At 34.4% G+C, this 23,285-nt stretch overlaps 1 protein-coding gene across 4 annotated transcripts in view; it reads right to left on the bottom strand.

Moving 5' to 3' along the window:
• MESK2 (misexpression suppressor of KSR 2) overlaps nt 1–23,285 on the bottom strand; it is a 42,986-nt gene that overhangs the window by 15,674 nt on the left and 4,027 nt on the right. For all 4 annotated transcript variants that reach the window (XM_068765343.1, XM_068765493.1, XM_068765578.1 and 1 more), the window contains 2 exons: nt 18,529–18,707; nt 13,251–13,368 (listed from right to left, as the gene is read on the bottom strand). In XM_068765343.1, the coding sequence (XP_068621444.1) occupies nt 13,251–13,368; nt 18,529–18,707 (297 nt within the window). The remainder of the gene's footprint in view (nt 1–13,250; nt 13,369–18,528; nt 18,708–23,285) is intronic.

Here is a 23,285-nt window from a genome sequence, read left to right as displayed (position 1 = left end):
GTCACTTTATTTAAATTGTTATTTGTCAAAATTTTTATTTACATTTATTTTAATAAAAAAGATTTTATTTACATAAACCTAAACACCTAAATTAATTTCAATTGTATCTACTTATAATTGTATATATGTATTCAATAAATAAATATTCTAGGGTCAAACTGACATTGTACGCAACATTTATTTTAGCAGTCTAGCTGCGACATATGCTTGCCGGCCGGCTATGTAGGTCACGGCCCGCCGCGCCCGCGCAACCCCTGCTCGCGCAGTGCAGCGGCTGCGCCGGCGCGGAATCCAGTCCCGTTACGATTGTGACTCGGAGCGCATGTCAGTTTGCCCCTCAACTTTCTCACAAAAATACGTTGGTTTTAGTACAAGTTTTCCCATTCTGCCCTCGCACCTTCTATTATTCAAAAAAGCTTGCTAAGTACCCACGCACGCACGCTTTAGTGGTGACCCCTTTGGAACAAATGGCGAATGAGGAGAACAAGAACAAAGGATCGGATGAACACGGAATTTCGGGTACGTCTTCTGGTGGATCTAGTGAGATAGCCGCATTGACCCGACAAATACAAGCATTGACGGAAAAAGTCGACCGTATGTCGCGGTCAAAGTCAAAAAATCGGAATTTCTCAAAACGTCGAGGTCGTTCATCAGCATCATCCACTAGGTCTCACTCAAACTATAGAAAATTCCCAATCTGTTGGTACCATAGCAAGTTCGCGGACTCAGCAAATAAGTGTGTCAAGCCCTGCGATTTTACGGGAAACGCAAAAGGCAGTCGGTGATGGCGACCGACGACTGCCCGACTACCGGTCGCCTATTCGTCACGGATAAACGAACTAAACTACAGTTATTAGTCGATACAGGAAGTGACTTGTGTGTGTTTCCCCGTAAATATTTAAAACAATATCGCTCAAAAACAAATTTCGAGTTGTGTGCTGCGAATGGCTCAATTATTCACACTTACGGTTTTTACAACTTAGTGCTTAATCTAGGCTTGCGCCGTGACTTTTCGTGGAATTTTATTGTAGCTGACGTTACGAGGGCGATAATAGGCGTTGATTTCCTTTCACACTACAATATTATAGTAGATGTACGAAACCAGCGACTCATCGACGGCGTCACAACGCTCGCGACTGTAGCGTCACCCGCGAATACTAACGAGAGTATTTCTTCGGTGAAGGTGGTATCTGGTCACTCGGTGTATCACGACATACTTGCCAAATTCCCTGAAGTCACTCGTCCACACGGCGTTCATCGCACACTGACTCACAACACAGTTCACCACATCCGCACTACACCTGGGCCACCGGTCTCTTGCACACCACGCAGGCTTGCGCCTGATAAACTTAAGATTGCCAAGTCGGAGTTTGAGGCGATGTTGCAGAACGGTACCTGCCGTCCTTCGAAGTCTGCATGGGCTTCACCCCTTCACCTAGCCCCCAAGAAGGACAACGGGTGGCGTCCTTGTGGGGATTACCGCATGCTGAATGCCCGAACTGTACCCGACAGGTACCCTATCAAACACATACACGACTTTTCCCATTGTTTGTCAGGTTGCACAATCTTTTCTACCATTGACCTGGTAAAAGCCTACAACCAGATCCCAGTGCATCCGGATGACATCGCGAAGACAGCCATCACGACGCCGTTCGGTCTGTACGAATTTCCTTATATGACGTTCGGACTTCGTAATGCCGGACAGACGTTTCAGCGCTTCGTCGATGAGATGCTACGGGGCCTGGATTTCACCTACGCTTACCTAGACGATTTTCTTGTCTTTTCTAGGGACCAGAAGACGCACGAAGATCACTTGCGACAACTTTTCGCTAGGCTGAAGCAGTACGGCATGGTCGTCAATACGGCCAAATGTGTGTTTGGCGCGCCGGAAGTCACTTTTTTGGGCTATCGCATTTCAGGTAAAGGTACCACACCGCTGCCGGCGAAGGTTGAGGCGATCAAGGTTTTCCCTGTCCCTAAAACAGTGAAAGAACTTCGTAGGTTCCTCGGGATGGTAAACTTTTACCGCAGGTTCATCCCAAGTGCAGCTTCACAACAAGCTCCTCTCAACGCGCTTCTCACAGGATCAGTGAAAGGCTCACATCCTGTTGATATCACTGGACAGTCGCTCGAGGCTTTTGAGACATGTAAAGAAGGCCTATGTCAGGCCGCCTTGCTGGCTCATCCCAGCTGTGACGCTAGATTAGCGCTTGTCACCGACGCGTCCGATAAGGCTATTGGCGCCGTCTTGCAGCAGCAGTCGAGGAACTATAGGTCGTGGGAGCCGCTAGCATTTTTCTCTCGTGGGCTGAGTTCTTCTCAGCAAAAATACTCGCCCTACGACCGAGAGCTGCTCGCCGTATATGAAAGTATAAAATACTTTCGCCACATGCTCGAGGCCCGAGTCTTCACGGTCTATACAGACCATAAGCCGCTAATTTACGCTTTTCACAATAGGAAAGAAAACTGCTCGCCCAGACAGTTCCGGCACCTGGATCTGATCGCGCAGTTTACCACCGATATACAGCACATATCCGGTAAAGATAATGTGGTGGCCGATACCCTCTCGCGAGTTGCAGAAATTTCCCAGCCAGTAGATCCGGAGCAGCTGGCAGTCGCTCAGCACTCCGATCCAGAGCTCACTCAATTCGCAGAAGGCTCCACGTCACTGTGCCTGAAAAAACTTAAGGTTCCAGGCTGCAACACGGAGCTGTTCTGCGACGTCAGTACCAACGTGGTACGGCCCTTCGTCCCCAAGATGCTACGGAGACGGGTATTTGAGAGCCTTCATTCTCTCAGTCACCCCGGGGCTAATGCAACAGCCAAACTAGTCTCCGAGCGTTACGTGTGGCCAGAGGTAAAAAAAGATTGCAGGAACTGGGTGCGAACGTGTTTAGCGTGTCAGCGTTCGAAAATTACACGCCACACAAGCGCTCCCGTTGGCACCTTCAAACTTCCTGCAGCCCGTTTCAAGTTCGTCCATATCGACCTGGTAGGACCATTGCCTCTGTCACAAGGTTTTAGGTATTGTCTCACCGCCATCGACCGCTTTACGCGTTGGCCTGAGGCAATTCCTTTGGCAGATATTTCAGCCGAGACAGTGGCACGAGCCCTACTCAGTGGCTGGATATCCCGACTTGGTTGTCCTGCTGACATAGTTACCGATCGTGGCAGGCAGTTTGAATCCGCGTTATTTAAGAATCTTTCACGCATTTCTGGATTCAACCACCGCCGTACCACTGCCTATCATCCGGCCTGCAATGGTCTGGTGGAAAGATTCCATCGACAGTTGAAGTCTGCCATAGTCTGTCACGGTGATGGGAATTGGGTAGAATCTCTCCCGCTTGTTTTGTTGGGTGTTCGAAGTGCCTACAAGGAAGACCTGCACGCTACCTCAGCCGAGCTAGTATATGGCGAACCACTACGCCTGCCAGGTGAATTTTTTGACTCAAAGGCAGACTATACCCTAGACTTGATGGAGTTTACGTCAAGACTACGGAGTATAATTCAGAGCTTGAAGCCTTCACCTGCAGCTCGCCATAGTGGTACGCGTCCGACGTTCGTTTTTAAGGAGTTAGCCACTTGCAGTCACGTATTCTTGCGTGACTGTAATGTCGGCGGTACCTTAAAACCCGCGTATACCGGACCGTACGAGGTGCTTCAGCGTGACGATAAAGTTTTCGCTATCCTGGTCAATGGTAAAAAAGTCACAGTATCGGTAGACCGAGTTAAGCCCGCTTACATACTACGTGACACAGACACCACTCCATGCACACCTACTAAACACACAACACACACAGCAACACATTCAACTAATTCCACTCTTACAACACAGACACAATCACATGACACACGCAAACACGATACAAAAACACATGTGACACGCTCAGGAAACCAGAGCTCACCAGATCCTGAGAAAAATACTCACACTACGCGATCTGGACGAAAAGTAAGGTTTCCTAACTATTATCGCCCTTGACGGTCTCAAGGGGGGGCTGATGTAGTGATCTCACTACCACTAGTCACTTTATTTAAATTGTTATTTGTCAAAATTTTTATTTACATTTATTTTAATAAAAAAGATTTTATTTACATAAACCTAAACACCTAAATTAATTTCAATTGTATCTACTTATAATTGTATATATGTATTCAATAAATAAATATTCTAGGGTCAAACTGACATTGTACGCAACATTTATTTTAGCAGTCTAGCTGCGACATATGCTTGCCGGCCGGCTATGTAGGTCACGGCCCGCCGCGCCCGCGCAACCCCTGCTCGCGCAGTGCAGCGGCTGCGCCGGCGCGGAATCCAGTCCCGTTACGATTGTGACTCGGAGCGCATGTCAGTTTGCCCCTCAACTTTCTCACAAAAATACGTTGGTTTTAGTACAAGTTTTCCCATTCTGCCCTCGCACCTTCTATTATTCAAAAAAGCTTGCTAAGTACCCACGCACGCACGCTTTACATGTGAACAGTGGTAGCCAGTCCGGCGGTTGGGGACTGAGACCTGTTGTCGTAGGTCGCTGGATCGATTCCCGGGATAAGATCTTATATAATTCATACTTTGTGTATTGCACACATATAGTATTGTTACTGCTCATAAATAAGTTTCTACAGAATGGGAAGCAGCTTCTGCGTACCATAATATAACACCTCAAATATCTTTTGCCTATCCCTTGCAGTAAGCTGAAACGATGACATTATGTAGCCGTATTAAAAATTAATCCAAACAGTGTACATCCAATAAAAAATCTGTTATAGATACTATAATAAATATATCAAGCACAACAAACAAAGATTTTGTTAACTAACATAAAAGCAATTAATGTTTTATAACACTCCAATAATTGGTTACAAAAGCTAATTGAGCAGACTTAAATGTTTCACCCTTAAGTGGTTTTCGCTATTGGATAGATTGTTCACTTAGAATATATCCAACGAGTCCTTAACTTGATTAGGTAATAGTTTAACTTTAATAGAAATAATTCTTATTGAGCGAAGACTCCACGCTCGGACAGAAACACAATAAATCTTAATAAATTTAACCAAAATTTACGTAGCACTTGCATTATTTAGTAACGTTTAAGTATTTCATAATGTATTAATATTAAGAGTGTAAGAATTTTTTTTACTAACGAGTAGTAATTAATAAAATTAACAATAATGATCTGAAAGAAAAAGAGACGGCCAGTTTTTCCCAAGTAAAAATGTAAAGCTTAGGATGTTATAGATATTTACAAAACTATGCATTAGGTTAAGTTAGATTAACAGGTTTTCCACCAAATTTTTATTAAGTTCAAATAATAATGTAATTGAAAATTGTTTTAAATATTTTTAATATTGACGATTAATAAATATTACTGGCTATTCCTACACAAAGGTTATTTTTAAAATCATTTTTGGAAAAATTTAAATTATTTTGCTAAAAAACGCGATTGACAAAACGCACATGAGATATTAGAGAACATCGTGTTCGCCAGTACCCGTGACTGGTGAGTACGTTTGTCGACCTAACCTCCCATATTACCGCGACTAACATACGTCAGAAGGTAACTAGCATTTAGGCGCACACTATACCAATAAAAGGCAGCATTGCACTCGCCGACTCATATTTAACCTAATCGCAGCGAGGGAACATCAATTTACCCACGACGGAGTGTAAAGCTATAAATAGACGTGCGCGTAGTCCAGTCGGGAATGTTTTAGGACGTCACGGATGGAAAAGATCAACGTCATAAAGTATTGAAAAAGCGAATTCAGTCATAGAAAGTTAGTTGTTTAAGAAAAGAAAAATTATCTAAGACTAGTACGCTGATCATATAAATTTGCATGCTCTAAAACACCGCGACGTAATGTTAAGTTGCTATATAGTATTGCTTTCATTCTTACTATCTTCGATATTCACTAGTTTTGTTCATGATATCAAATTAATTTAAGACGACAATAGATAAATCTGTTGTAGTTTTATTAAATAAGTGTTAATTTAAACTTTTAACTAGTTTAATGAGTTGTTTCCTCTGCGTGGGGGCTATAGTCCGCACGCTATTGTTCAATTTCAAGGCATTTCAATGATGGAGCATGTAAACTGGGTATTGTTTTAATACAATAGAAATACAATAATGACTACGTATAAAGGTCATTTGTAGCAAAATAACGCTGTACGATATTTCAAAAGGTTAGATTTGCTATCGAATTAAGAACGAATAATAAAAGAAAGACTCATTTGAGTACCTATTATATACAGTTTATTTCATAATTTTATTAGATAATTACAAAAAGCGGTATGGACTATTAACCAATTTTTGTGTCTTGTTGTCGTTGTTCTGTAGATCGTTGTAACTGGGCTTGATAGAATTTCGTAAACGAGGAGCGCGATATGAAGCAACCGCAGTAGAATCTGAATATCGGTTGATTACGTTTTTAGCGAAATTAAAAAGGAGTAATCGGTAAGTAGCTTGACTTTATTAAAATGGATATTACTTGGATGTCACCGGCGCGTTCCGAACAAAAAAATCAATACAACCCGCACGATGAACTCGCTCGCGATAGCAAGGACACAAACATTAGGGCTAAATTATACAGAAAGTAAATACGTGTCGCAGTATTTTCATTATGCAGTTAACTTATCATCGCTTTCATTTAATGTTAAAAGCGTTTTATAAAATTATTATCTTTCTATAACATGTTCCATCACTTTCCAAATTTCTCGTTACAAAACAAGTTTAGATAATCCTAATGATAGACATTAAATGCAAGGTATATGCCTCTTTCAAAGTTTGCCACAAAGGCCGGTCTCGAGCTGCCCGCAAACAGCGACTTCCCGCGACTTTAACAATGACGTCGCTCTGTCTAGTGGGGCTTACCCGCGCCGCATCTACCGGCTCTTGTGCGTCATTCGAGAGCCTTTCCAAACAATTCACACGTCATCAGTTGCACGAGCCCCTACTGCCACTTCAGACGAGAAATATTTTATATTTCAGAAATATTTGAAAAATCTTATTATTATTAATTCTAGTCTTAAAAAAGTCTACAAAGTTAAGTAAATTATAGGGTATTTGATAGACGTGTTTGTTACTAACATTAAAGGTTAATTTGCCGAAATTACATTTGTATAGATCAATTAAATAAGGTTCGTGTAAGTGATTTTGCAATCACTAAATGGAATGATATTTAAATTAAAACCCGTGCAAATATTTCGTTCGAGTTTCACTTTCCTCGAGAGACAGCAAGCGGTGCAGAGGGCGAGAGTAATTGGAGACCGTTCCAGTTGTTTCTCATTTGCGCGTCAGGTTTCATTTGTATTTGTTTGGTTGAGTTTAGTTTTCAGTGCAAAAGTAGGAAGCTACGCCAAAGTTACAGCTAAGAAGAGATAACATAAATATATTTATTTGTTATTTTTCAGCGAAGTTAATGTACTGATTGTGTTATGTTTATAACAACGTATTCATTATTTCGTTTTTAAATATGTTTCATAATTCATCATCAGTAACTTAATATTTTAATCTGATACTTCTTATATGTCATAAATGTTGAATAAATATGGATAATTGAGTTTGAAATTTCCGTTATAAACTTTTTTCTCCGATATTATGTTGAAACTGAACTATGCTTACTTAAATATTTACAAACAGATATAATATACTTAATAGATAACAGACTACCGTCTACCGAGCTTTTCTCAACTAAAATCGTTATAATTTATTTTCTCTTCTGAGACAGCGATCTCGTAAACAAATTGTCATTAAGACTAAAGTAGTTGCTATTGTAAAAGCAAATGATATAATGGTATAATTGCACAATTGAACGATTTTTTATTTATTTTTTGTACTTATGTATAAAAAGCAAAATTAGAAAAAATGTTAAAGTAAATATATGCTTTTTAATTATTATTTTCCGTGTTTCTCGTTTGCCATAAAAAAACAAACTTTTTCATCTATTTAACTATGCATATTAGAGATTATCACCTATGTATTGATTCGCCAAGATATCTCTGCAACCTTTAGATTAAGAGGATTGAAATTTGTAGAAAAATAACTTTTGCCGTGTAGAGGTCAGCAAATTTTATGAAGTTCCATCCACAAGGTGGTTGTGGTGGTTCAATAAAGAATTCACATTTTAAATTATAGCTCTTATAGGTATAAAACTTGGCCAGTGTGCAACGCATTTATATATCGTGCGACAGAGCGGGCAGGGGAGCGCTAGTATATATACGGTGTCTGGTAGCAAAATACGAATTTTATATTCAAATTGAAAAAAAAAACAATACTACTACTAAACATTTATTTCAATTAAAAATAAAAAGAAGGATTATGCGGATTTAATATTTTAAATGTTATATTGCCTAAATTGAAAAAAAATAATGTCGGGCATACTCCTGGAATCTGGCATCAGTATTTCGTGCAATTCTCTGCAGATCGTGAGATAACATTAACCTCGCAATCGATATATTTTTAAGCACTGAAATAGTCCTTGGGTTTGCATCGAAGACTTTACCCTTCTGATAGCGCCACAAAAGAAGTCCATAGTGGTAAGATCTGGTGACCAGGGGATTTGGTATTAACCAAAACGAACTATCAATTTTTCAGGGAGGTGTATTTAGTAGTTTATGTATAGAAGAAATGCCCTCCGAATCTACTTCGACATAATACATCACATATTTATAGAATAAACCATTTTATATTTATTGAAAGACAGCTACTTTTCAATAGCAGCGTCTCTTAAAATACCTTTATCAATAAATCTATTTTTTTTTGTCCCAACGTCTCGTATCGAAAACTTTAAAATGAATGGATTCAGTTTTAAAAATAAATTTATATAGATTTCTTTAAATCGGTGTGAAAGTGAACAAAAAAGTTTATGCGTTTATGAAAATAACGTGATAAAAAAATTGACTTTACGTATTCCAATCTATTTAAAATGTGACATATAGAATTATATTTTCAGCTCAACGACTTCTATATAGCATCTGCCTGAGCGAATCCAATAACCTCTCATGCGAGATGGGATTTACTCAGCTGTAGAAAATACATCGTTTCTAATCTTATAGCGAGTGCAGGAGACTGCTTCAGATAGCACTTCGACTTCACTGAATGCATTTTCAACATCGTGATCATATACGTTGAAATATCAAGTGTTAAGTAATAGAAAAATATATATTGCAAAAAAATATAAAACTTCACGCAATATATAAATTTATCACGGTATCTCTGAAAAGGTAGGCGTGAGCGTAACCGACTTCCATACAGTATTTCTATCCTACGAAGAAAGCTTGAATCTTGGGACAGGGAACCCTTGTATCTAGATTTATATTTTAAAAGTCTTTAGAAATTGATTAGTTAAGTATATTAATTTTTATTTTATGGAAAGATTTATCCAAAAATAGTACCGGTTGATGCTGCTCTCTGTACTACTTAAAATAACTAATACAGTAAAAAATCATCACGCGTGATCAATATGCACTATTTTATAATCTCTTGTGGGCTACTATGCGTCCACCTGGACCGCTTTGAGGACTACTGCTTTAGAGACTATACAGATATTTTATCAAAACTTCTATAAAGTACAACAATACGTACCCGTAAAATTTCTGCAAGATGGATGTTTTGCGCATAATTTATTATTGTTACGAGCATAGCTCGAAAATCGGAAAAGTTTGGGAGAAATTCGACAACTGCTACGACATAATTTGATCAAAAACTTCTGGAATAAAATTGTAAAAAACTGTCACTCTAAATGAAAACGCATTACATGTACTTTGCGTGAGCATAACTTTAAGTTGTGGAAATTGTTTTTATGTATTGAATGTACACACTAATACAGTGGAATCGATGCACAAACGTTTACAGGACAGTGGAAGCAGACTGCTAAAGTCACTTAATTTTATTAAATGAATGTTTCGTTGTTCTAGTGCATGATTGCACAGACTTATTAAGACTAGAGGCCACTCGGGCAAATCTTGAACTGATGGCGGGCCGGCCGCCAGAAGTTAAGGTAATTAATTTTTTTTGGTTTTATTCTGGAAAAGAATTCAATATTTTTCGAATGTTCGAGAGTATTATTTTTTCAGTCGGCGGGCCACCAGTATTCGACCGGCGGATCGCATGCGGCCCGCGGTTTGTGCATCCATGTTCTAGTGCATGTTAAACTCTTTTAAAAATACGATGCAATAATTTAATAAAAATTAAATATCTTATTCAAATTTACAAAATTTATTGGAGCCAATATATAATCAATTTTAAACCTTTAAGCGCGATGTTTAGGTAAGATCTGAATTAAAATTAATTTATTCCGTTTGTAATATAATTAAGAAATCTCAGATCATTTACCTAACGACTTTGTTATAAGTAAAATGTAGAAAAAAAAACATTTGTTATATTTCTAAACCGTGTTTCCTAATATGGACATACGTTAAATTAAGATCCAAAAAGCTTAAAACAATTTATCTAAAAGATTTATTAGATCAGTTTGTTATTCGTATTTGTGATGGTACCCGATTTGCTGCAGATATTAGGGAAAAATAATTAACCCTTAGTCACTTTGCTATTTATGAAATTTTAGTATATATATTTCTTTGTTTCTCGTCATGAATACACGATATTGACATAAAATACATAAATATTTCTGCTCGTTACATGGTAGACCTATTAATAAAGCAGTGACAGCAAGTAGTTACAACTTTTTGAAACTGAAGATTATACTTATTTTTTATTTTGTTTGTGACCACATGAAGTCACGAATAAAAGCTAAATAGTGTTAAAATAATAAAACTATTTAGCTTTTGTTCGTGACTTCATGTAGTAAAAAAATTCCTCCGTTGGAAAATATTTTCCTTTTCATAACTCAAGCGCTTGGAGTGAAGAACGCTTGGCGCTATTTTCTTTAACATGCAATTAAGAACGGTGCCGAAGAGAAAGGAATGCATTGAAGTAAATAAATTAAATTTTTATGATCTATAAGACAAATAAAAAGCAATACCTAATTATAATTATCAAATGCAATTGTTTACTACAGATAAAAGTGGAATGTTACTATTATTGAATAATCATATATAATTTACGAGTTTTAATATAAAACCGTAAAACATAAAGAAAAATAATTTTGAATCCTTTTGTTAACACTATTACATACTTAAATATCTTTTTACTTGCGGTCTACGGGAAGGTCGTTTAAGTTAATAGGCTATGGCTATTATAAGTACTGAAAAGCCCTAATGCAAAAGCATTACGCCATCACATCTAAAAGATGACGCAGCTAACAAGGTAACGTCGCAAGCAACAGTTTGGTTTGAGGTGGCAGAGGTCTGAAGGCTCTTTAATTTAGACCTTTTTATTGTAAATGAGCTTGAGGGCTCATTAGATATTTCACCGGATTGTCCGGTCAACAAGCTAGGTCTAGGTTAGACAGTTCCAGGACGGATTGGGTGCAATGGCTGTCGAGGGACCTTGGTTGGGGCTGTCACTCAATACGCGTTAAGCATTCCAATTTAAATGTGCTCGAGAAAGCTGTACCACGACACGATTAGTTGCTATTATCATGGCAGACATGAGCGAGGTATTATTATTGAGTTTCATCATGTGAAGAAAAAAATGTCTACATTAAAAAATAATATATATATATATATATATATATATATATATATATATGTATATATATATATATAATTTTGTACAGCCTTGCAGAATTACCTAAAAACCGTAAGTAATTGATGTACCGGTTAAGAATGAATCGAATGAATCGTTTTAAAATGTTTTATTAAACCATTCTGTTAACATTATAATGCTCGCAATAATAATTTTTTTGTGTGAATGTTTTGATAACAATGAATGAATGCTATTAGGTTGTTATAAAGTTGTAGGTCGACGACGACAGGCCTGCTTTAGATCGATAATTATTATCGGCCTTGAAATGTCAGTCACTTGCCTCCTCATTGTGAGAGTAGGGGATATCACGTGAACGATTTTGTCTTACAAAGTCGGCTCGAACAAAAGGCTGGATTGGAGGCTCGTTAATTGATAAATGTAATGAATGACCTCTATTAAAGATAAAAAAGTCAAAAGTTAATAATAAAATTTATAAAATAACTCGCAATTACTTCTTCATCTGAGCTAAACTTCTTTTCCTTGAGCATGATCGTATACATATTAATTTTGTGCTTAAAATCGATAGCATAAGATACACGCGTATAGAGTTCGCTGATACGTTTTAACAAACATTGACGACATATGAAAATAAAATAGGCGACTTTTTCGATGAATTAATACTAAAAAAATAAATAATCCTGTTATCATAAATTCAGTCCGCAAACAGTGTAAGCCCACTAGCTGTTTTTGATTGACATCGGCGGATAATACATGCATTATATTTATTATTACATAATGTCAATTATTTTTCTAACATCATTTCAAAATAGTGCGCATTAAAACCGAAGGACGCCCTAGTAAAGAGTAAAACTAGTTAATGTACGTATGTTTTTCAGGGAAGTTGCCCTTTTACCTATATATTCATATTATGTACAGTTCTATACTTACTTTTAGTGTAGTAAAGTGTAATAGTATTTAGTGCAAAACTAATTCCGTTTTTTTAAGGCGTTAGTAATTATTTTTGTCTCCATAAAATTAACAACTGCTACAACACTAGAGGAGTGACAGAAGAAAACATGATAGTTCCATGACTACCTGGTCTCTGTGCAATTAAAAATATGAATTGTAATGAATTGATAACTGTAAATCCTATTAGGTTTTATATTTTTTTATTTAAAATAAAGCACCTATTCATACGTAAAAAACGGAAAAGTAATTTTCTAGTCAAATCTGACTAAAATATCTAGATTAGTTTCAAACTGTCTGGCAACATCATGTCACCTTTCAATTAACTTTCAATCTGCGTAACAAAGATGTATAAAATGTATTATGTTTTGTTAATATAATGATTTATGTCAAACTTTTTACTACAGGAATATGCATGATTTAAACCGCACCAGCCTAACCGGAGATGTAATTTTTCAGAAAAATTGTAATCATCAAGTTTTATTCTGACACTCCTCACTTATTGTTTTCTAATAAAGCCATCATTATAAAACAGTAAATGTTGTATACTAATAGGAAATTGCCGTTAATTTTTAAATATATCCTAAATACGCAGGTCTCGTAAAAAAAACAACTCAAACAAAGATAAAATAAATCAAATTTTGCATAGAAGAATGTCGAACAAATTTGTGAAATTAATAAAATATTTGAAAGTAAACTTACTCTTCGGGCAGCGACGGAGCGCCTTCCTCCTGACCCGGAGCATTGATGTGGTACACGCGGAAGTTTTCTAACAAGGCCCGCATATCCACAAAGTTAAAGAACGGTTGGAAACAGATATCTGTTGACAAACACAAAATAAGTCTATTTAGTCCATGTTAAAGTTAATAATTTTATTTAAAATCAACGCATATTATTTGTGTTAGGTCACAAATCAGCAAAGAAATTTTTATATATAACACGTATAAATTGGAATCGGTCGAAGATTTATTTATTACTGGCTTAACGAATAATTACTTTCGTAAGAAGTACACTTAAATGTAATTAAGTGAAATGTTCAACAAAAAATCAGTTACTATAATTTCCACCGAAGACGTCCACTGCTGAATTGGGCAGTATGTTCTCTGAATAATATATTTTTAAAATTATACGATGGTAATTTTTTACTGTGGCTCAATCAAATTAAATTTTCGTTACGTTTTAAATCTTTTTTTAATGAATATGTGATAGTAAAAAATCTTTACGTTAAATTTAAGCTGTTTAACAATAGATTATAAGGATGCTTTTTAGTATAATCCATTACCAACGAAATATCCAAATTGTTCTAATTAATTTCTAGCAAAAACAGTATGTCCATTTCTCGTGATCATTTAATATTTCCCGAAAGTAAACAGTCTACGTTAGAATTTCGCGTTTATAGGAGCAATTACAGAGCCATGTTGGCCCAAATATCGAATAGGAAGGCCGGCCGACTAAATGTGAATTATGTTCCCGAAATATACTATAAGCACTGGTGTTTACGTGTACGAAATTATGTATGGAGTTTGATTTACAAGTTAAACTATCTCATATAAAAGATGTAAAAGAGTAAAAAAATTGTAATAAGGCAAAGTTTTAAGTTTACGTTATGGCGAAAGTGTTTCTTAAGTGCGGTTTACAAAACGAGTTTCTTACTGAATGGACTGAAAATATATAATTATAATTGTTAGCCGAAAGAAAACTTTAAAAATTAAAAAATCACTTGCGTTGCTATTTAATTATGGCAATTTTTTCGCATACACATTAGTATACTTTAGTATAATTTAGATATGTAGTAATTTATACTATGATTCGTTATAGTGTACAATTTGAAAATTAAATTAATTTTCGTTCCTTTTGAATATCGAACAGTTTGAATAGCAACTTGCTAAAATACATGCACAGTAAACACTGTATAAAAATTCCAATAAATGAAATCGACTTTAGTCTATAATACTCGGAACTCGTAAGACAGTTGGGTGGGCATGAAGTATGCAAAGCATTTTTATTTACTCCACAAAGAAAACAAGGCGATCGCGCAGAATCGATTCTGAAATGCAAAAAAGAGGCATATTCTGTTGTGATTTGAGTATACCAAATATTAGTTATTCACTACGGGCCGGATAACATTTACAAAAGCTCACCTTGACGGATGTCCCTTAATTTTAAACCGAGCTGCAACGGTTTCATTACTAAATAACTATTGATTTTCAGTTACAAGTCGAAATGCGCAGATTTTTTGTTACAAAAATCAACAAATACACTATTCTGATCATTAACCAAAAGATTACCGAACTGTCAAGGCGGTACCAAAAAAAATATTAAATGGGATGAACAGTCAATATTTACGACGTAAAAACTGTTCATTATAATAATCAAAAGCTAAATAAACATAATAATAGCAATAAAATTTTTAATCCAAAATTTTCGTACTGCTAACTTTTTATATTTGATTTGCTATTCAGATTCACCCAGTGACTATGAAACGACAATTATTTTTTTTAGTAAAAGCCATGCGGAGCTGGAGTTAACATTAAAAATGCCAAGTGAATTCTTTAAGAGCTTTTTCTTTATACCAGTATTTGTATAAACGTTGAAATAATGCAGACAGAGTTTATGTTTGTTCTAATAACGTGTTGCATTTAAAATGCATATCAAATTTTAATGGTAACTGATTTTTATTTTTAATTAGATAAAACCAATAAAAATGTTTTGGAACTAGTTAAATAACTATTGTACAAGTGTCGTTGTTACAACTGATGTTTACCGCATCCTGGTGGTCAGAATATATAATGACCACCACACATCCATCTAGACTTAGGTGTTAAGTTTTACCACTATTTTATTAGATCCATTACATGTTTACTTCATTTATTCTTATAAATGGCGTGTATTGAATCACTCTTGTTTAGTGTAAGAATATAAGTAAAAACGCCTGTGAGCAACCACTATTAGTGCACGGTTAACATGAATAATATATATATATATAATAAGAAGTTTTGATTTTTTTGCTCCATGACATTATTTATTTCCTTTGTAATCTTAGGTAAAATTTAATATGCGACTAAAACCACATTTAAAATAATACTAAATGCATCATCATACTTTCAGACATAGTACGTAAACGTACTAGACAAAGGCCTCCCCTATAAATTCAGAATAAAATCGTTAGGAAGCGGCCTATACATAAACGACTTCCTAAGACCAAGATCCTCTGTCCACTTTGTGATAAATAATATTACAAAAGAGTAGTAACTAGATATTTTGAAACATTATCAAAATAAACTTTGAAGTTTAACAAATGGAACATTTCATTTCTATATCTAATGGGACATAAATTTTAAAACTAAATTTAAATACATAAAAACAAAAGCTCAAACTTTGTCCTTAACAAATGATAGTCAGCTAACAGTGAGCGTAGAGAATGCACATGGTTCGCTCATTAGTAGGCAAGACAAACTGAAAAGAAATTGCTTATAGAAAAAACAGAAATCTTGACTTTAACTACATACGGAGTATGTTTTGAACATTACTTAAATGCACTCTTTTTTAATGTTGAAGTATTAAATGTTTTGTGCCTGTAGACGTATTGATTTATCATATGTAATGTAACTGTGCTGTCAAGATATCAGATAACAATACAAAAAGTTCATAATTAATAAAAGTCACGATTTACTCGCAAAAATTCACGTCATTGTCGCAATCATTTCAAAATTTTAAGTTCAGAAAAAGTATGAAAAATTAAGTCACCTGATGAATACAGGGGAGTCATGTGCGAAATTTTGCCTTTTCAGACAGATGACTAACCAACATTGAGAGTAAAAGGTATTATTTATCGATATCCTTCAAAGCAATATAAAATAATCAAATCAATTTCATGAAATCACCTATATATCATATCAAATACGAGTAACATTAGTGGAACTATAAGATTTCCTTTGTGGTTATTACGTAAAAAAGATTTGAACATCTTTTGGTCTCAAAGTAAATTCGTAGAGCGAAATACAATAACCTGAATCGGAACAGCGAAATGTTTTAAAAGATAACTAGAAGATTTTATTTTTATATGAGACTCATTTAATTAAATGTATTGTCAAAACAAAGATTGTGACTACAATCACAGAGAACCATGTCTAAATATAAATTTGGTAGTTTATTAAATTAAGTATTACTTTAAGAAGGGGTTTTGTAACGTGCGCCGTAAGCTGGTATGATTAAGAGCCGAATTTAATATAAGTTCTTAAATGGTAGTTTTTTGTCCGTGGAAACCGAAGAATTAGTCATAGCGATTAAAGTCTAATAGAACGAGACGAACTGTTACACTATGAAACGAAATTGTATCTCTTTCCTTTAGGAATAGGCATCGCATACGCGACGTACTCTAATTGCGTGCATCCATTACAAATCAAACACATACAAATATGAATATAATATAAATAAGCTCAATTTATAAAAGATCTTATTTGACTGCAAGAATTGCAAAGCAATAACGTTATAAAAACGCAATTCAAGGCAAACGCTAAATCGATACACTCCAAAGGTTTGGGAATTAAAAAAAGTTTGTTTAACAGATACGTCGTTTGCCACGTAATACTAGTTTGTGCGCACTTTAGATCAATGGACATTTAGATGCGTTCTTGCGCGTTTCTACGTTTAAAATAGAACAGATGGACCCTAAAGAAATCTCAAGTTCAAATTTTGTCTCTGTTACATTAAAATGAAGAGTATCATTAAATGTGGTTAAAAATCCCAAAAATTGTTTTATCTAAAAAAAAAAGTATTCTTTTGATGTGATATGGCTCATAAATTTAGTGGCTATTACATAAGAAAAGGTTGCCGTCTTGTGCTTTAAGATATCAAAAAGGATCAGCCAAACGTTATCCTGTCTTGGTTAAAAATCAATGTGAGATAAGTTAAATATATCTATAAATAAATGGTTAAGTTCTATTAGATTATCGCAAAGTGGTATAAAAGTTGCTATACATTCTATACAAGAAGCTTTTAATGTCAAGTAGCTTTTGGATGGATATGAAAAAGAAACAAAGAAGCAACTCCAGTACAATGCAACTACGTCGCGACAGTATCGAATTGAATGTCGTTTTAAAAAACCTATTTTATTGTACACCATTATAGTTGAAAACAGCTTGAAGCAAATAATCTAGACCAACGGCCGAGTATTGATCGGTGATTATGTATTACGTAACACGAAGTTTTAAAATAATCATATTTCTTTCTTATATATTATCTATATATAAATAAAAATGAATTTGTGTCTGCCTGTCTATCTGTTCTCGATAGATTCAAACACTATATGTATATCTAATCGCCGTGAAAATTTTGTAAATTATTAGGTATATCGCCGGGAATGTTTCTGAAAAAATGCTTTTTTCATTTGTTTCTTGCACCATTTTTTTATGTTTATGGTATCAAAACTGCATTTTTGTTTAGATTTTTAATTAGATGCGTAATATAGCAACGTATAAATGGGTGCACCTGCAAACTATTATTATTAATAAAATACTTTTTTCATATTTAGATTATTGTCACGCAATATTTAGAAAAATCTACATTATAATTTTAGGCGTATCTACCAACCAATAAAGAGACCCCATATTTAATAAAACTCAGGGTATAAATAAGTAATTTTTACGCTTATGACAAGAATATGAAAAATGAAGTAATTAAAATTATTAACCACTCAGGCCATTGAACTAATGTTAGGTATAAAAATATTTTTTATTATAATTCGGCAACCCTATATATACCGCCATATACCGCCTCCAACCGGTCCTATCGGAAATCTATGGGTCACATCTACGTCAAACAATGTACGTCATACGGTTTTTTTTCCACTGCTGCCCAAATAGCATTTGCAGTTCCCACGAGTTCGACGTGGTATGATGTATGCGATGACCTACAATAACTTTTCAAACGAATTTACCTTATACCAGACAAAAAGAAGAATGTATAAAATATAACTTACAGTTTAATCCGAGGTCGTGATAGGTAAAGATGGCTGGTTTAGAGCGGTCCCCTTGCACGGCGACCAGAATATCACCGCGGTCCGTACGTACGCGCACCTCCACGCAGCCACCGTCGCCGCTGAAACGGCGCGAGCTTGGGAATTGCAGCTGAATGTTCTTCAACTCGATGTCATCCATGCTGTATTCAAAAAATTCATCTCATTAAAGGGCAGCGAAATAAAAAAAATCATACGGAGGTGAAAACTATAAAATAATATAATAGTGTCCAATAACGCAATTAATTTTAAAAGATATATTTTATAATACTGCCCATGGTTCAATTATAAAATTATAATTTCTTTGCACTCTACGACTTATATCGTTTTATGTAACTTTTTTTGTAGCTAACAATGTTCTAAAGCTATTCGTTTAATTTGATTATACAATTTCAAACCAGATTGACCAAGAACGCAGTATAATGTTTTTAAATATAAAAAGTAATAAATAATTAACCTAAAGCCACAAAAATACTTTAGGTAAAACGTGAACGAAAACACTCACACATTTATTGTCACGTGTTTTGACTGATAAAAATTATACTACATGTCTAGTTGCTTAAGAAAAAAAGAATATTTAAAGCCTCATAAGGTAAAATTTTTTCCAATAATGCCTAGATAAGTTAATAATAAAATTTTCCATTAGCTTACTCTTTACGGCTTACATTGCACTACGTTAACATTTTTGTGGCTACCAAAATATGCTCATTGTACAAAAAAATCTCAAATGCAAGTTAGACAAAATCCTCATTTAAATATATCCAATTACCACATTATAGTATTACATTTATATGTCACATAAACAAAATGTGACAATCGTTTAATATCAAACGATCATCAAATTTTGATAACATCATTCGTTCGTACTTAACATAAGGTAAAACAAAAGGAAATAAAGAGCTACAAAGCTAATTACAGCGGTTTAGATTTGCAGTTAATACTAACTCGGTATTCAGGCTAAAACAGTGGCTTAAATACGACAAGCCGAAGCCTCTAAATTGCAATGCATTAACTTTTCTATTCGTTACGTAGTCGATACGTTCAAAGCTATTATTTCTATAAAATACTATCTTTCCCTGCAGACTTTGTACTACCAGAAGTTATTGTCCTATGTATTCCAGTACACACTTTATTTATGGATTACATGTGAATTAAATTTTTGACGACAAATGCTGATGCAGCTGATAAATCGACATTTTTTATCTTGTGAACTGCTAAATGCGCAAAGATTATACAGTGATATAATTTTTCGAGATTTTACAAGTTCTTGTAGAATTTACTAATTATTTCTCTATAAGGAATTTCTAATGAGTGTGAAACTTATAAAAAATAAACGTTAAAGTCGGTCTGTAGTTATAGCGTAATGTTAGAGGAGCTATTTCAGGAGTTTGGAGTTGCCATAATTTATTATTAATAGCTATCTAACTGTTATTAATATTATTATGATAAGAAATATAGCATATGGTACTTATTAATAAAACCTATTAAGATTGCATTCTGTTTTAAATTGATATTAATTCTATCTATAATATTTATTTATTAAGTCATTGATCATACATTTCACAGAAATGTAATGAAGTATTAAGTGAAATACATGAAATTTACTTTTAAAGTTTTAAAAGGCAACGAAAAATAACGTATTGATCGTCATATTTTTTTCGTTCGTGACCAAATACAATATTTCGGACATAACTTTTTAAACTCCTATTTAAATCACGATATAATAAAAATGATTTAAAAGGCAACATTCACTTTTATCTATTTTATTTTTGAGCATACGGTTTATAAATCACAGTTATAAGAAACTTAAGGAAGCACATAATTTAAGCAATCTCAACTCTAGAATCTTAAAGCGCCAGCGGCCATTTGCTCTGAAGTATTGTGGCCTACTCACTGTCACTTCAACTTGCCAATCGGCTAGGCTATTTCGGTTATTTCCGTTTGATTACGGATCTCCTCAATACTGATTCTCATAGAGGAATCTCGAACAAAATCGTCTTGATGGTTCGTTGAGCGACAGTGGGTTTACAAATGAGTTTAGAAATGATAGATCTTGTTTCTGTGTCGCAAGTCAACACTGGTGACATACACTGGTTGTAGACCTTCATTTAATTATTAATAAAATAACAAAGCTGTAACGTTGAAATCAATGGCGGTAGGACGTCAGCTACAGTATACTGTGATTAATTAATTTTATAATAATTACATTTCTTAAGAGATAAGATTATATATTTTGTAAATATTTTTTCTTTAAATGTTAGACTGCTTGCAACAAATAATCTGTCAAATCTAAATGTTCTTGGTAAGAAGTGAGTCTCTTTGAAACTACCAAAATGGACTCAAATATTTATATCAACTTACTCTACTTTCAGAGTAATCCAACAACAAAAATAAAAATAACAAAAAATAAAACAACTGTGATAAAATATAAATAGGCTATTATTGGATGCGTACCTTAATACAGCCATCGTAAATGTAAATTTCAATTTGTTTGTGAGCTCAAGCTCAATCTATCTAACGAATGTTTTTCAATAATGAATATCACATAAATAAAATCGGTTTATTGTACGACAGAATTTTACATTATAATATTTATCAATATGCTATCAATTAGCAGCAATCTTTCATGTTAATAACAAACAAAACTCTCATTAATTTTTAGACCTCTTTTTATCAAAGTTCTGTTAACCGGATTTTACACATATGTATTTTTGTTTTCATAGCACAAAAAATATAACCTACAAAATATGAATTTTCAACATATACGCGAAATATACGCGTTTTAAATAATAATGAGTAATCTGTATAATGCACGACAATTTTATCGTGGAAATTGTTAAAAGAAAAAATATATAATTTTAGAAAAGAGATTAAATTTAATATTATTTTGAAAGTGCTTATCTCATGGAAACATTTGACAAGCAGTTAAATGATGAAGTTATTATTTCTTAGAGAATTGCCTGCGGCTCCCAAATTTAAGGAACTTTTTATGAAGTTCCAGTATTGTCTTGTCCTAAACTGCAGAGCATCTTGGAATGGTATAAAGCCATGACCACATTGTCCGGCCACTTTGACGGCGACCATTAGTATAGTATCTGGTTTCCCATAAGCTATATGACCGAATGAATTAGGGGGACCGGAAAGTAATGTCGCTTCCGTCGACATATTTTACAGATAAACCGATTGATTTTAAAATTTGTATACTAGATAGTAAAATGTTGTTGATAACGAAGGTGAATATATTGTTGATTGGAAATAAAAACTTGTTAAAAATGTAGTAGTGTGAAGTTAACTTAAGAAGCGACATTACTTTCCGGTTCTCGTAATATTTAGCTGTTCGCAAACAATTGATGGATAGTCGTATGGTATTAAGTCCAGAAAATATTGCGTTCATAAGGCTTTCTCTCTGCTTCGATTAGAATTCTATGCGATGCGAAGTAAAGAAAATATATAGCGAACATTTAAGGAGGCGCGGTTTAATAGTTGGCTTGATTGATTAATGTAGAGACCTATGATTTGATTTTTCCATATTTTTGTACGCGAGTTATGGCTTGAACATCGTAATTAGGTGTCTCGCTTTCACTACAAACCTCCCTTCCTTTGCTTATATTGAATGGCAAACAGGTGAAATTTTTAATTGTTTCTAGACCCGTACTTCCGGTTAAATGATAATAATTTTCTAATACGTTCCCGATTATGATCACTGTCTGACGTTGAGTACATATGAAGTTCTAAGTATTATTCTTTTATTTCGATGTAACCGTTGTGTTTTATATATAGGTTTTATCTATTTTGAACACAATTTCATAACTGTGCGTTAGAAGATCGCGTCTTTGGTTACTAAAAAGGTAAAAACCTTGTATCAAAGTTAGAAGTAGAATTAAGCGAGTCGTTAAAGATGCATACGACCTGGTTATATCAAATAATACATATAGTCCTTTTTAGCCAATTCTGGACACTAGTCGTCGTTCTACAAATGGAGTTATCAACAGGGGTAGCATTTTAGTGAAAATTAGCTTTTCAATCACACAAAACACAGTAAAATATTGTTGGTAGTCAATCGGGACTTAGTGGTAATTTAGGTCGTCTAACCGCACTTGCAATATAATTTTCTAAGTCTATAGTTTTTTATGTAACCCATTTTCCATCCCTAGTAATCATTCGCTTTATAAATGGGTCGATTTCTTTATGCTTCAGCAAAGGATCAACTCGCTCCAAAAGGTTTTACCTCAATTCATATGATGCCTGAAAAATCAAGCTTTTTATGGGACCGACCTTATTCAAATGGTACAAAACGGTTTTGTGGTTAAAATTTAGTAGCCGGGTATTGTAACAAGATAACCAATGTTGTATTATATTGTTTCCTTTAACAGTAGAAACTTTTCTAGAAAGAACGTGTACATCGTGAGTTTTCCTTTCTAGCTCATCGATCCAAGAACAGTGAAAACTAATTATTTAAAAATTTTGTATTATAAAACTAATATATATATATATACATCAATATATAAAATTTTAATATATATATATATATATATATATATATATATATACATATATCATAAATGTTTTAAAGAGATTAGTATTCTGGCAGTCACAAGGTAAATACAAGAATTTAAAATAATCGTGTAACGCTAAGTTTCCCCTACAAAAACTTAACAAGTACTTCATGGGTCTAAGTTTAGGTATATAATACGTATCAAATAAACTTCCGCGAGATATCT

The sequence above is a fragment of the Battus philenor genome, unplaced genomic scaffold (genome assembly GCF_028537555.1).
Source record: "Battus philenor isolate CCGP_79_NKW_IND1 unplaced genomic scaffold, ilBatPhil1.0.hap1 SCAF_1, whole genome shotgun sequence".
NCBI classification, from domain to species: domain Eukaryota; kingdom Metazoa; phylum Arthropoda; class Insecta; order Lepidoptera; family Papilionidae; genus Battus; species Battus philenor.
The sequence above is the reverse complement of the archived record's forward strand: the minus strand, read 5'-3'. Positions and strand labels throughout refer to the sequence as shown.